The sequence below is a fragment of the Aulostomus chinensis genome, chromosome 19 (genome assembly GCF_037954235.1).
Source record: "Aulostomus chinensis isolate RoL2024-O1b breed Wild chromosome 19, RoL_Achi_v1.0, whole genome shotgun sequence".
NCBI classification, from domain to species: domain Eukaryota; kingdom Metazoa; phylum Chordata; class Actinopteri; order Syngnathiformes; family Aulostomidae; genus Aulostomus; species Aulostomus chinensis.
Window position 1 is genome coordinate 4401071 of NC_141338.1, and position 16393 is coordinate 4417463.

Sequence of the window (16393 nt, forward strand, 5' to 3'; positions counted from 1 at the left end):
ATAGACCAGGTCATGATTAATATCATACATTGTCTTATCAGACTCGCCACACTGGTGTTTTGTTGTTTTTTTTAAGATGGCAATCAATAAGGTGCTAATTTAAAGAAAATAATAATAATCATAAAAGTGCATGAGCAACAGAGAATGAAACGTCAGCACCACACAAGCTGTCCGGGAGCTGTCAGCGGTGTGGACTGTGGTGGTGGCAACTACTGGAGTACTTAGGAGTGCAGTAATGTTTGAGCGGGTTTGACCAAATGACAATACAGATATTCAAAAGTACATCAATAACACCGCCCCCCCCCCCCACACACACACACACCCTCCCACCCCCAGCAATGTATGCAAGCTGGAGAGACAAAGATAGAGAAAGAAAGAAGAGAACACAGGCTTTAGTGGGGGGTGGAATTCAATGAAACATCTGCCACGGGTGTGACCTCCACCCCCCCCCCCCCAACCCACACACACACACACACACACACACACACACACACACACACACACACACGTTCCTCAGGCATTCCCGGCCTCACTCCAAGATACAGTTACTCATCACTCACAGGGAATCGTGATATCGGTAAAGTTATTGAATAAACCCGAACGGGGTGGGGGGGGGGGGGAACCCCTCCTCCGCGCGCGCCTCCTCATCTTTAACCGTTATTCTTTTTTTTGTGCGCGCGCGCTCTCAGCGGCAGCTGTCATTGAATCGAGGCGCCGGATGCACGCGCGCTGCATTTAGCGAGACTCCACCGTTTGAAGATTATCCGCCGCTGCAGCTCTCTCTCTCTCTCTCTCTCTCTCTCTCTCTCTCTCTCTCTCTCTCTCTCTCTCTCCTATTAGCCATCTTGTGTCAGACAGGATGAGACGCTGAAAAAAAAACCCCAACAACAATAACAACAACCCCGGAACCCTTCACCCCCCCCCCCTCCTCTCTAGAATCGTTGACAATATCGCGGAGGCTCCAAACAATCACGTCTATCTATCGCGGTGTGTGTGCGTGTGGTTGTGTATGTGTGCGTGTGTGTGTCGACGACACCTCGTACGAGTCGTGGATTATTCCGAGGACATTTTACTGAAACCATGAGCTGGGGGTCGGAGCTATGGGTGAGTCGGTGCACTTGTGCGGTTTGTTTCTTTGCGTCTTTCTTGTGAGTATGTCACCAAATACAAACAGGCTAATAACTGGCGCTGCGGCTCCGAAATTTGCCGCTAGAAACGGACGTTCAGAGCCAGCCTCTGCTGCGTGAACGCTCTGCCTGGCTCATACGAGCTAACGCAAGGCTAATTTGTAGCTTAAGCTCATATACATATGTATACGTTTCCCTCTAATGGTGGTTATTTGTGTCGCTTTACGTCAAATCAGGTCGTTAGCAAGGATGACAGCACTGCAGAAGCTCACCATCCATTTTAGTTTACACATTTCCACCCACGTTTTGCAAACACACACACACACGCACACACCCTCAAATATATAACATAGCTATGGCTTTTGTGCCAAGTTGAGGCTCATGTTGCAGTGACACTTGTTTCTTGTACACGAATAATGTGTTGCGTTGTGGCGGAGGAAGTAGAGGTGAACTTCTCTTCTGCATCACCGCACCAACAGATCGGAGGAATACGTGGTTAACTCCCTGCTTATACAGAACATACATAACTACCTAGCTAATAAGATGATTCCTTGCTAATTCTGCTGCAAGAGTGTGAAACAGGGTCTGACCCATGCAGGATTTTTATTTGGGGGGTGGGGGGGGGGGGGCAAAAATCTGATATTCGTGAATATGAAAACAACAGGCTTAAAGGATCTCTAAAAATTCTGTCCGCTAAATTAGTAATTTTTTTTTTTGCCATAATCTTTCAAATGTGACAATCAAATCTGTCTGATCAAATTATGGAGGCAGAGTAATACGGAGTTTTATCATAACCTTTAGCATTCAAAACTATGGGGCACGCTGTGCTTAACAGCAATTTCACTGCACTGTCACTGCATTTTGATAACTAGAGCTTGACCAATACTGGATATTTTTGGGCTGATGCTTGTATTTTGAGTATTTGTGAGTAAAACGTTCAGTAAATCAGTAAATCAACATATAGTCTTTTTTTTTTTTTTTTTTTGCAAAGACCCCTCAATTGTAGATATCAAAAGCCTAAGAGAAGAAAAGTCATCAGTACAGTGAGGTCATATTTGTAAATTTTCGATATACTAAATATACTCGGGCTCCAGTGTGAAAAACTAAAACTTGTCAGGAGCAAAAACTTAATATAACCTGTTATCTCGCGCACGTCATTATCCCTTACCTGATTGGTTAATCTGAGGTTTCATCAAAAATTGCAGTTAATGTGACTGAATGACCAAACCCACTACATTATCCTACTCATATGTGATGGAAAAGATTCATCAGAACGCTAAAAGACGAGGGAGCAGTTACATGAGTCCGAGCCAGCGATCCTTGGTTTATTCATATGATGGCTACATGGAACACGCAAAACCTGGTTATTAATATCGGGGCATACATGACTTTAACAGCATCCAGATTTCTCAGCATCTGTGTCCAGTTTGTGTGGTGGTTCCTCGACATCTCAGCCTCAAATTTATCTGCTAACAGAATTTTCAGAAGCCTGGATGAAGCTGATATGCTGCAGCGTCCTGTCAGACTTCTCTGGGTGGTTAATCCAGGTTTCTAAAATCAGAGTATGATAAACAAGGAGCAACAAACCGGGACATTTGACGACATGGAAATACACTTACAGTAGAAGAGGGCAGAGTAGAACCCCCCTGTTGCTGTACAACCCATTTGAATAGCTTTTGTTTAATTTGTTACAACCTCACCCATATCATATATTTTCCTGTATTCAAATATGTACAGATATGTTTCATTATCATAACAACGAAGATTGCAAGACTGGGTCAAACCATTTTTACGATGTGATAATAAGCAGTTGGGAGAAGCGGAATTCCTGTTGTCACAGTTTTCTGTCAGCGGTTCATGTTGTTATGCTGTTGTGGGAATGATCCACTGTTGAAGCAGTCACCCTGCTTTCTACTTACTGACAAACTGCCTGGAAAAAGCTTGTCGTTGCAGGAATGACTGCACATCTTGTATGAATGGTGGTATGTTTTTAGTGTGTGTCAGTGCATGTATGAGTGTGTGCTTGCAAGTTACTACATGGAGGTGATGTTTGAACCTGAGAGAAGGGTCAAATATTTACTGAAACTCAGATCTATTTGACTGTGTGTACAACAGCATTTCCATTAGATCTTCTGTCACTGAAAAATAAGTTTTCTCTGTTTTGATATGTTGAAGATAAACCACTTTTTGCCTGCCAATCAGCCAAGCTTTTGAGATAGATTTTTTTTTCTTCTCCCAAGCAGCAAAGGGGTCTGGAGACAGTTAATCAGGGATGTTTTTTCTCTCTCAGAAAAAAGAGAGGAGGGGGGCACTCTCATGAATTCTTCAGTAATTTACCTGGTCCAAAGTTCACTCAGAAAAGCTCAAGCACTCCACATTCTCTGTGTTTTCCCAGCGATGTCAGTGTATTTTACTTTACTTCTGCAACGCTTGGCTGAGAAGAACTGCTGCCAAGCTAAGTGATCGTAGCCTGGCTGAAGGCTGTTCTACAGGCTTTGTGTGTGTACCTTTAGTCTGGAGAACGTTTGCATGTTTTTAAACAGGGACTGAGCTTTAGCAGAGCCTAATGTATTACAGCCAGATGCTGACTTTTTCCTCCTTTAGTGGTCTGAATGGAATCCAGACACTTGTTCTGTAACCATAGAGCAATAAGGCAACGAGGAAACCACAGCAGCACTCAACAGGTGGTTGTTGCCACTGGAGAATGTTTATTTGCTCGTCATCTTAAACCGTCCCAAACAACACACGAGAACGCAACCGCGAAGACTCCAGCCGCAGCTTCATGCAAAGCAATGGCAGAATGTTGTAGATGAGCTGAATCATTTGATTTAAATTCACTCCGACACTCTTCCACATTGTTCTAGTGTAAATTTTAAGATCATGGTACAATATTTGGAGAAAATTTGTTTCTACAGTGTGTTTTGAGGTTGGTTAATTAAAAATATAGCTAGTAGCACTTGATGGACATAGAAGGAGGCACCGCGTGGCTTTTATTAGGCTCATCCTGTTCGTCAACAGGAAAGTAGACGATATCTCAGGTCAGGAAGTGCAGTCATTGTTGAGCAGGATTTCTCAAACTCTCACAACCCCAAACTCTGGTAGTTCAAAGATGGTGTGCTGCAATACTCTCACTCTTTACTATGTCATACAGTCTCTAAAAGATAAAGGCTGAGCTGTGCTGAGCCGAACTGGATAGCACCGAACAAGTAGTTTACTTAAAACCGTCAACATAAGGCAGCGTATGCACTGGAAAAGAGCATTCACTCTGAGATAAACACAAAGGCTAGCGCCATCCGTCTATTGTCAGGTGGTTGATAGACTCCGAAATGATGAATACCTGCGGTGCAACATCATTTCATTGATTACAGGCTTCACACTGCTCATAAAAGAGACTCAGGGAATGTTTGCTGCCATGAAATTATGACCATCGCTGTCCTGTCCTTGCAACATTTCCAGCTGTGTCCTGTCCTGACGTAGTCCTTGGGTTACAACAAACCTAAATTCATATACTTATTTTTCATTTATTTATTTGTTGAGTAGTCTGTGAAATATCAAAAGGCTCCCTGCAGCTTTAAAAAAACAAAAAACAAAAAAACTATTACATTTCAACAGTGTTGAGTCCACAGAGAGCTGAAATGTGCTAAAGCTTGGCTCTTTTTTATGGCCAGAGTGTTTGGTTGCACAGAAAGAAAGTGTTGTTTCCTGAGCATGTAGTAAATAGATCAATATCACATGTGTGCAGAGTGAGAACCCCAGGCCCAAACCCTTCCAAAAGAGCCAGTTTGTACAAGTACAACCAAGGAAGAAGGAAGTCAAATGTGGTGAAACATGTGACATGATGTGTCACTTAAAAAAAAAAAAAAAAAATTGGATCACAATGGTGGTGTAAGCTAAGTGTCCGAGATATGATTAGCTGAGCTTTATCATTGGTAGAAAGTCTGAAGAAAACGAGACCGCAACATCTCTGAAGGATTTCCTGTCAAGGCTCAGGTGTCAGAGCAAGAACCTGCACTACTGCATAGGTGCCACTAACCAGGCCAAAGTCATCTTGTCAAGGGAGATCAAGCAGATGTGGTTTTATACCTCTGACACACAGTATGTTCAGACTGAATATCAGCAGTGCAAAGCAGCTGACAACAAAAATACAGCAAGTACAAACAGGTTCATGTTTATTCTATGGTTCATGAAGCTCACCACCAAATAAATCTCTCTGTACTGCACACTAGATGGCATAAATGTATGTGGAAGTCTGATGGTGGAGCTGTCGACTTCTGGTTAGCTCACTATGATACACCTTGACTGTTCCACTTCTGAGTGGTTGATATGGGAACTGGACGTCCGCTACTGTCCTCACAGTAGCACACAGGAATCCACTTATTCCTCTTCACAATGTATATAACTTTTTGATGAGGCAACATGGACAAGGCTGAAACTCTACTCAAAGAGCAACAGCTGAAGGTGAGTTGACCTGCACTGGATCATTGGGTGGGTGTAGTCGATTCAACCAACTGAACCATTACCAGTGACTGTAAATTGTCTTAATAGTTCATGTATTTGTTTAGTGTCAGTTGAGGTGTAGCTGTCCTGCCTTTGGGGACAGCTTGAGAGACAAATAGGCTAACTTGTCTGGGCTCTCTTAACTGCAGGCACATGCCTGTCTTGTCATTCTAATGTAACTGAAAAGGGGGAGTTTCTATTGTCTGGGGAGGCCTTTACACATCAATTCACATGTTGTTAAGAAGTCCTCCTCATGTTGCCCAAGGGGGGCACTGATAGCAAAGTTCAATTAAAAGCTGGTGATCTTTCAGTCATGTAGTCGTGGCAGTGAGCTATCTGGCCTTCCCTCCTTGTGTTATTTTGAGCTGTGAACAGCTTGGTGTTGGACTTTCTACCTTCATTTTAGGTCCGACACCCCCAGGGGCCAGAGTTATCCCCTGCTGCTCATCTGACATTCAGGGCACTTCCAGGACTGAAACCTGAGCTAGTTAGTTTCCGTCTGCCTGTGTGTTGAACTCAAGGGGGTTAGAGACTAAAACCTTTGGCACACTACAACAGTCAGCCCTGTATTCCCCCCATTAACTCTTATAGCCACCCACCTGCTGACTCAGTGAAACAACCCAAGGGCCATTTTCTCTTTTTCTGTAACCCCCGTGATTGTAAAACAGTGGTGAATGGATCCACATTTGATCTGGAGAGCCCCAACTGCAACCCCCGGTACTCAGAGCCAGAAAGAAAGGAGAAAGGGGCGGGTGGGTCAGGGATTATTGAAACTGAGTAGGATTAAATTGACAAACGTAAGATGCAATTCAGAATGTTGACTTGATTCTGGTGAGGATATGAAGATTCCCAAATCTCAGTTTTCAGTATCATTTTCAACACATAGGTATCAGAGATGTGAGAGTTTCCCCACACATCAACCAACTTCCTCATGTCGACTGGGAAGTTGTAATCAGAAATTGTTTAATTTTTTTGCCTGTCCTGTCAGACAGGATCTTGGATCTGTCACCTACAAAACTCACTTCCAGTGAGCCATGCTGTATATTTACACTACTTAATACACTACACAACTGCATATTTTTTAAGCGATTTTATATGTCATTAAATACCTCCAACATGTTGACTAGCAAAAACCTGTGTCACATCCCTAATCCCGAAGGTTTTTGGCGATCTTTTATCTGATGTAATCTTTTTGTAAACCCGTTAATCAGGACTTCTTTTTAAATCATTCTACTGCTTTTTCAGAGTTCATGAGAAGAGCTCCAAGCTATTTTGTAATTCCGTTCATGAGAGGCTGACTCAATCCTTCCCTCCACAGAAGGTTGCAGCCTCTGATCTTTAGCCAATGCCCCTTCTGTTATTTGTAAAGTTAGCCTATAATCACTGCTATGACAGTGGAAATTACGCCGCTGCTGGACCTCAGTCACGTGCAGTCTGACACACAGTCACCTGAGCCTCTTCTCCCACTTATTGTTATATTGTACTACATACTGTAACTGTCGTCGTTTGTTCTTCAGGCTGTGACAGTATTGAGTTTCTCTCAAACAGTTAACAACACTGCAATCTATGTCCTCACGTTCCTCTATTGAGTCATTCACGATGGTGAACAAAGCGCAGCCATTTCTTCTGTCCTGCAACGTCTCCTATGAATCAGCTTGTGCTTTCAAGCCAAAGTTTTGGACAAACCAGTGAAGCTGTTTAACAGTTAGTGTGTGCTTGTTCCTTACGATGGTTCACATACCAATCAAAGACACATTTCCGATTTGTCGGTGTAAACTTAGCTCCTCTGCACTTTAGCAATCATCTAACCAAAAAGAAAACATTACAATGAACTTTTTCTGAAGTCAGTTTTATTGGCTATCTGTACTCTTTTGTCATCAAGTTCGGGGATGCTCCTGAAGCCAAGAGCCAGTGGGATTGCATCATGTGTGAGAGTAGTTTCACTTCCTAAAAATTGGCTCAGCAGCTTTGTATCATGCAGCCTTTTTAACACTTCCTTCATGGATCCTTAATATGTAACACTGACACAATATATGTGAATTCTTGATGCATCTTTCTTATAGAGGCCGCTGCTGTACATTTTGATGATTTAGAAGTTGTGTGACCATGTGGAGCCTTCCTGTGTTGCAGTTTGTTATTTGTCCTGAATCTGCAGGACCTGTTTCAGACAGATCTACTTAATACAAGATTGATAGACAGCATGCCAGAAAACAAGGATGAAGTTTATGGACAATATCAGTACTGTAAATGGTTGTGAGGAAAGTTGCGTGGTGTATCCACTTCACCCGTATACATTTACTTGAGTGTGTCAGGGACGTGCCGGATGGACTTGTGTGTGGTTGTGATTTTGCAAGAATCTCGCAGCTTCACAAAGTTACTGAAAAGATGCTCTTTTCTTAAAAATGGGCTGTCTTTGTTGAACATAAATAAAGAATAATTTGAACTGGAAAGGGATTGTGGGATTCATTTCAAAAAAGATTTAAAACATGTCAGCCAGTATACACTTGGCTTATTACATTGTAAGCCCCCTCCCCCCACCTCACCCCACCAGGCCAGTAGTAACTAAAAGAAACTGCTGTTCAATTTATTGATTTGAAGAAGAAGCCATGCCTTTTTTCTGTTCAGCTCACCAGGGCCACAGTCCTATCACATAGAAGTGAGGCGGTTGCTGCAGTGTTCCGTTTGAATGCAGAAGTACAATCTGTGATTTAAACTCCCATCCAGTGGACTTTAATTGGCAAATGAGCTCTGGTTGGAGGCAACATGGAGGGAACATTGTTCATTTGCAGACATTACCAAGGCTGTAATGATACGCAGCTGGCTTCCTTTAATAAGTTTACATGCCACATTTGTGTTGTTGCTTACTATTCTTATATTAGCTTGTATAGCAACAAATGGCACATAGACAGTTGCATGAAACACACTGGGATATGAGTCATCCTCTCCGGGAATGCCACTTTCACTCATTCTGAGAGTGAAGTGAAAATTCTGCCACATAATTCAGAGAACTAGAAATTGTTTGCGCTTACGTCAAAAGGGAGAGCCACATGGAGATTCTGTCCCATTTTGATATTATAATGAAAGTACTAAAATATGTCAAGTCCTCTGACGCACTCTCACTTAAAATGCAAATATTGTACCATTAGCATGAAACCTTTTGCAAGAGAAAATAGGGTTACAGTCTGAAAGCCCTTGCATGCTGTTAAAAAGCTAAAGTGCTTGGTCTTTATCCAGTAAAAAAACAACAACAACAACAAAAACTTTTACATCACAAACTCTGCATGTGGTGTAAATGGAAGACATGTAGGAGGAGACTGCTGCAAATTCCTCTCCATCTCCAGGGCTTTACTCCCATGGGCTGTTGCTGCAGCCCTTTCATGCTAGGCTGGGGGTGCAGTGGTAACATTATCAGCTTCACAACCACTAGTGTTGCGTCCAGGTTTACCATCAGTTGAGGTTCAGAGGGGCAGTGATCGTAGGGTAGCTCACAATGTGACTAATGTTATCTTCACTCTATCTTTCTCAGGTGATGAGACAGGCAGGAGAAACTCTGCTGAAATGCTTGCATTTCTTTTGTAATTCCTTCCCATGTCAAAATTGTGTTCTTCCTCAGTCACTCACAGGACTAAAGCAGTATATCACAGGTACACTGACTGTAATTTGAACTTCAAGGAGTGATTTGTCATCTGAAGCTAATAAATGCTACCTATGGTGAGTAAAGAACAAAACCAAGTTTTGGTTTTAAGTAAAAACAAAGATAGAATAACTTACATCAAGTCTCCCATCTGCCACAGTAACTTTGGACCACATTTAATTACATGTAGTCCTGTTTGTGTGCCATTTGCTCATCACTCCACAAGATCCGTGGCTGCTGTTATTACATTTAACTGACACCTATTTGCAAGGAAGTATAGTAACCCTAGAGGTACTACTTTGACCTGATCCAATCATGGTTGATCTGAGACATGTCAGGGCAGCACATTGCTGGAGTGCCTTGGCAAGAGATTCACCTGAACCATATATTGCTATAGCATGCTGTCAGCGGACAGCTGAGCAGAGCGGTATTTACAGTAAATGATGTGAATAAAAGACTGTGCAGAGGAAAACAAAGTCATGTACCATAGATTTGGCAATACCCCCCTCCCCTGCCTTAGGTTGCAGCAGTTTTAGTACCCTGTGTAAATAGTCATTGCATACCCTAAAGTTCAAAGTTTCCCTGAATTCCAGTTATATAAGAATTAAAGAGCTTTGCACTCCCAAAAGAACAAAAACAGCTCAACAAGAACAATGGATAATGTGTGTTTAGTCCCCCGGTAGGATTAATCCATACAACCGCCTCCTATTGGATGGGAGGTGTAGTAATCAGATTAATAACAGCGTCATTTAATCAAGTTTCATGCTGGTCCCAACATTTCTGTTGTTCTTTCTCACTTCATTTTTTGTTCTGCCTGCATTCTGGATGCTTCGATTGACCCTTGAATATACTGTTGGATCTGCTTCTCCTTTAAAAAGAACTCAACTGGTGAAGTTAGGCAAAGACATGCTCCTCTATTTTCTTTTATCTCATTCCTCTGAGGTGGATTAAATTTGTTTGGGGCCTCCTTTTTTCTACTTGGTTGTCTTGTGAGTACCGTGAACATGCTGCGCAGAAGAAGTGAGTTTTTCATTTTCCTGGATGGTGTTCGTGCTGTGAAATCTGAAAAAGAGGAGCAAAAAGAAGAGCATCAATTGAGCCCTTGTGAAGAGTATTTGCAGGTGCTGCTGCAGATGAAGATGATCAGTAATGTAAGTGAGAATGTAATGTAATGTAAGAATGCAAGAGTAATGCATTAGAGCAGCTTGAATTCAGAGCCAAACATCTATTTTATGCAGTTGATGTCAGATTTGCAGGTGCAATGATGGCTGTATTTGACATTAATTCATTTAAATGTCAAGTTGTTTGGAAAAAGTCTGAAAACAGACAGACTTTGCTATCTGATTGTAGTGTATGCCAAGAAACAGCCACCGCTTTGTCAACTTGAGAAGTTGTTAGATGCTAATTTATTGGCCTTGAGAAAGGTGGAGTCTTAACAGAAAACTGCAGTAAATGAATGAGTGGACCACCCTTCCAGTCACTATGAGTCACGACTGAAAGTTAGCAATTTCCCCTGATTTAACCTCTGCAAGAAGAGGGTTGGTATTTACAATTGAGTTAAGTCTCTACCCACACATGATGCTGGTCTTACACGGATACAAGTACAAGGCATATTGAGTTTACGAACAGCACAGGAGTATGTGTTCACTCACCAACACACATTCTTAGATTTCAGACCGGCTGAGGTGTTGTTTCTATAAATATCAGAGTGGCATGCAAACAAGAAGTCTTACACCTCTGGTCAGCCACGGTGCCCAACAGCTGTTCATAATTTGCAGGAAGTTTGTGTCTGATCACTGTTTGCTTGGATCCTTCAGAGGAATAATTTTGATTTGATGACAGGTCATTATCAGGGATAATGGAAGTCTTCACTATGTCAGTGTTAGGCGGCATTTTGTGAGCGTTCAGTTCCTGTAAGGGGGCAAATGTTAGTCGACCAACATGAGTAGATGAGAAGAGTCGTAGTAGGCCAAGTTCTGATCAGCTGTACGGGTGACACTCGATCAGCCATGGACTGTATTTATATAGTGGCTTTTTGCTTCATTCACCTGTTCACACACTGATGTTGGAGGCAGTACAAGGCCAACCTACCCTTCAGAACCAATCAGGGGCTCATTATCTTTTACTAGAGGGCCCCTGCACCTCTGAGGCATGTCCGCCCCTTTTATGTGCAAGGCAGCAGCGGGATGGGTCCGATTCCTACTTGTACTGTAGACATGAAAGGCTGTAAAAAGTCGGTTGATGCGTCAACAAATTGTTGCGTCCCACTAACCGTTTTGACTGCAGAATCATGGACATGCTTGGATTTGAGTCATCTATTTTAATGGGGAAAACCCCAAAACAATTTCAGCGTTACATTGCTGGCTCAAATTGTCTGTCACACAGCGAGATAATCATTTGAATCAATTTTTATCACTGCATATTTTGTTACACAGTTTTGCAAACTTACATGCCTGCGGGACCATTTTGTCACATGATTAAAAAAATAGACCAGCTGCATAAAAATAGGGATCTGTGCTCAGAATACCAATTCTAGCCGTGCTACATCGTTGGTGTGGAATCCCAGTTGATAACCAACCTGAAGTGAAATGGCCGCCACCAAGTCACTGCTCCAGCACATGATCATCATTCCTTTTCTTCATTTGTGTGTGTCCATGAGTGTGTTTGTGTGTCTATTCCCACTTCCTGTGACTACCTTCTGACACAGAGGTTACTTGAGGCTATAGAGACATTGTTCCACCCGACTTTCTTGGACAAAGCCTGGTGTGTGTTTGGAAGAGAGTTTGGCATCCCCCCCAAATATTTGTTCATGCTTCTAGACGCCCACTGTCAAGCAAGACAAAGTGACGCTCATAAGATGACAGTAAGTTTTTACAGAGCACAGTGTCTCACTGTGTATCTTATCTGCCGCCATCAGTCAGAAGCAGCATGACTTGGGGTAATCACTAGAAGAACAACCCCAAACCAGACATTTATCTACCACTTGGCTTTATTTGATGAGGCAGGGCTTGTTTTTGTAGGACAATTGGGCTATTTGTTTATTATCTGTATTGGCAGAACCCTCACAGCCTAATGGCCTTCTAGATGAATGGGGTTTCCTCTCTACCTTTCTAACTCTCACTCTAGTCTGTGGTTTTGTCAGCTAATGACTCCTAAAATAACAAATACTTGATTGGCATACAACATTCAGAACTACACCAAAACTGATGATCCTTTTTACTCATCGGATGTAATCAGTACTTCCATCATATGCAGTTTTTCATCTAGTATTTTTAATGATGAATTTGTAGAACCGTGTTAGAAAAGTTTGATGAGGAAGTGTTTTGTGTTGTGTGCTTGTGTTGAGACGTCCATATGTGGTCATTAATTGCTTTAGGCTTCTGGCCATTTCAGCAAACTTGCAGTTTTCAAATTCCATTTGGATAGGCGCCTTTACCACACCAGTTAATGTCCTTGTGCTAACACTAGCTACTGCTATAGTGCTTGATATTCATTCAGTACAGCTTGGTTGCGATGGCCATCTGTCATGTGTCTCGTACAATTCGGTGGTTTAATAATCAAAGTATTTTCCCCTCCTCAACCTGTATTGCAGGTGTAATTGTGTTACTCTTAAACTGTGGGGAAAAAGTCAACACTATTGACGTCATGTTTGACTCCTTTATGTGATGCAGCAGAGAACTTTCTTGTTTCAGCGAAGGGTTGCAGCAAGTGTAAAGGTGCATTACCACCACTCATCAGCTCTATTCATTAACTACAATTTCATAATCGAAATAGTACATAAGAATATCAAAGTCCACAGTAACAATTTAAGGTAGTAAAAGGTCAGTGAACTCCATTTACCAGAGCAGGATAACGTTTACTGCCCGTACCCCTCAGAATGTCTGTGGTCAACACATTGAATCAAAAGACAAAAGCTTCTCCAGGCCTCTTGGCACATTGTCCTGCCTCCAGCAGAACATCTGTCCCCCCACCCTCGGCGGATCACTCCTGCTCTGGCCTGACATCTGCTTTTTGTTGACTCAGTAGGTTTCCTGTCACATATGTCCTGACGCAATCTGAAAGCTTTGTTAAAAAAGCACGAAGCTTAGTTCTGACACACTAAAATTAATCTTTAAGATTTCATTTTAGTTCTTAAGAGAATGGGTTCATGCTATTTTCCACTTCAGATTTTAAATACTTGTAGGATACCAATCCATCAGGTCAATGCCGTGTCCTTTGTCATTTGCACAGAAACTAATCACACACACACGTACATGCACTCACTGGCAAAATCTTTCTTAATTACGTTCATCTGATATTCACACTGTTGCCAATTAAATAAATGACTTGTATGTTAAATTCAACTCTTCATCTCTGTAATTAAGTTATTTGTGAGATACTAAATGTTGACTCTCAACAGAATTATAAAAAAGAAATACCGTTATGTATCCGATTTCAGTGTTACCCGTGTCTGATGTCTGCGTCACATCTTCAGTCAAACCTTTTAAAGTTATTAGTGTGTGATTTCCTGTCTTTTCATTCCTGCACGGTCGATCAGTGGAGCAGCTCCCTTTCCCTCTTTTTCGTGTGTTAGAAATGGTGGAAAGGTTTTTTTTTTTCTCTCTCTCTCTCTCTGATCATCAGAGCAGGAAGACAACCTCTTCAGAGTTGGTGAGGTAATGATAAAGCATGACGTGTCCCCAGGTGCATTCACTCAGAAGTTTAAACCAGCACATTCCTAGTTATCTAGTACCTAGTAAGAGTCGCCACCTGCCAGAAATTCCTCGTCTGACAGCACAACAGTGTCTGTCTTTGTTTCAAGTTCTTTCCATTATCTCACCTTTACCTTCACTAAAGAAGTGCTTCTGTCAAAATAGTTCTTTGTGTTTTATACTACCTCATAAATCAACAACAGTGGGCATTATTATGTGAAACTCATCTGTCCAAAGAACTTTGTGTTCTTTTTGCAACATTTTTTTCCTTAAATGTTCCTTGAGATAAACATTGTATTGTCATGTAGTAAAAAGTAATTCAATGAGAGTTACTGAAACTACAGGGGATGTGTTTTATCAGGAAGCTGATTGTATCATATTTGACTGCATCATTTGCTACAAATAAAATCACTGCTGCTGATGTACTGCTGCTGCTGCACCGCTAAGCTCAACTATCTTCTGTGCATTTTTTTTTTTTTTTTGTCTTTTGGGGTTTCTAAAAACCAGCATTGAGACATGTAGCACAGAGATTTATTACAGGGTTGTATACTTCAGTTAACGTCACAAAAATTGGATTAAATTGGGAAAGGGTCAAGGGATAACTTTTGTGATCTGGAGCTATATAAACAAAAATGCATCGCCAACAAGTGTATTAATGAAATGGTATTGAGTAACATATACAGTCTTAATACACACATGAATCCTGCCTCGTAGTGCATATGTAAATAATTAAATGGATATCCATTGATGTCGTAATTTTCTGTTGTCTGTTCTCCTCCAACAGCAGCGCTCTGCTGCTTAGATCTGTTAAGTAGTGTTGTGTATCAGACCGCTGTTCTACTGCTCAGGAAGGGAACCATTAGCCAGATCTGCAGCTGTTACTGATGCAGATCTACACTTTGGTTCTGCTCTGTTGAGAGGGGAAAAAGAAGCCTAATAGAGGGATGCAGGTCAGTGGGTCCTCATTGTAGCTGAGATCTGATCAGCAATGGTAGCTAAATAATGTGCATTAGTTCAGATTAACAGGCAGTCCAATGAATTAAAATGATCTGTAATCCACATCAGTAAGTGGAAGGGTGGTCGGTCAGTAAGCGGAGCCTTAATCAACCATGCATTTGTTTTCTTTAGGTCGCATGGTCCCCTTGTATATATTTAGTAACTGCTAATGGTCTCCTTTGTTCTCTGTTTGAACCTGCTTCCCATTTCCTGAATGATGAGAAATATTTAGCTACATTGCTCTATTTATTGTGCCTCACGAACTACCACAATAGAAGATGAATCACAGGGAGGTAGACTGTGTCCTGAAATAACAAGCAGAAGGGGACTGGTTTGTCTCTTGAAGGGACCCCCACCTCCTGCACGTTTTCTGTCCTGTATCAACGAGGTCAGGTGTCAGAGGTCGTAAACGACAGCATGGAAGTAGAACTGCAGCAAGTGTTTAGTTTGTGATACCGGGGCCTCAGTAGGAGCTTTTTATTTTAACTACAAAAATCTGTTGCAGCTTTGAATTTGAGTGTAGTATTTGCACAGTTTGAGCAATTTTATTCAAAGAGTTAACAATGGCAGCTGCATAATTCACAAACCTTTGCAGAGGTGCAATTAGTTCAACTTTTTCTTGGCTGATATAATAACTAAGGGCGGCACGGTGGTGCAGTGGTTTGCACTGTCGCCTCACAGCAAGAAGGTTCCAGGTTCAAGTCCTGGCTTGAGCACAGGATCTTTCTGTGTGGAGTCTGTCCGGGTCTGGGTTCTCTCCGGTACTCCGGCTTTCTCCCACAGTCCAAAGACATCAAGAGAGGACCAGGTTAATCCAGACTCTAAGTTGACCGTAGGTGTGGCTGTGAGAGCCAATGGTTGTCTGTCTGTATGTGCTGGCCTTGTGATGGACTGGTGACCCGCCCAGGGTGAACCCTGCCTTTCGCCCAAAGGCTGCTGGGATAGGCTCCTGCCCCCCCATGACCCTTAACAGGATAAGTGGTAGAAAATGTATGTATGTATGTATGTATGTAATAACTAAGATACATCCAAGCAATTGACACAGTGAAAAGAAAATTGTTGGATAAGCTATTTGATACTTAAATGCAGCCCCCCTCCGAAGCTCATAACAGAAACATAATTGTTTCTATTATCAAACCCCATGCATGTTCCCTTGTAGCCAGCTGTCATATCCCTGATGATGAACGAGTTGCAGCAGGTATCAGGTCATCAGTACAAGAGAACCTTCTTCTCTCATACACTACCATTTGTCCTTCTCAACACTGATTCTGATACCTGAAGCTATTTGTTGAAAAGCTGTATGCACTACCAGCCCTAGACTGATGTGAAATGATTGCTCATGGCTGACAAATAGATACACAGAGTAAGGAAGATATATAGAACTTAGTTTTATCATCTACTTTGATGGTCACTTCACCCTACATACTGTATCAACTTCCACACATCGT

General features: G+C 42.0%; 1 protein-coding gene across 22 annotated transcripts in view; it reads left to right on the forward strand.

The window, feature by feature from the left end:
• The first annotated feature begins 823 nt into the window (after positions 1-823).
• fnbp1b (formin binding protein 1b) overlaps positions 824-16393 on the forward strand; it is a 59175-nt gene continuing 43605 nt past the window's right edge. For 2 of the 22 annotated variants that reach the window (XM_086188464.1, XM_086188468.1), the window contains exon 1: positions 10006-10409. In XM_086188464.1, the coding sequence (XP_086044590.1) occupies positions 10263-10409 (147 nt within the window). In that variant the 5' untranslated portion in view covers positions 10006-10262. Of the gene's footprint in view, positions 1105-5435; positions 5586-10004; positions 10410-16393 lie in introns of those variants that run through there. The other 20 variants (XM_086188466.1, XM_086188469.1, XM_086188474.1 and 17 more) reach the window with 17 other exon arrangements.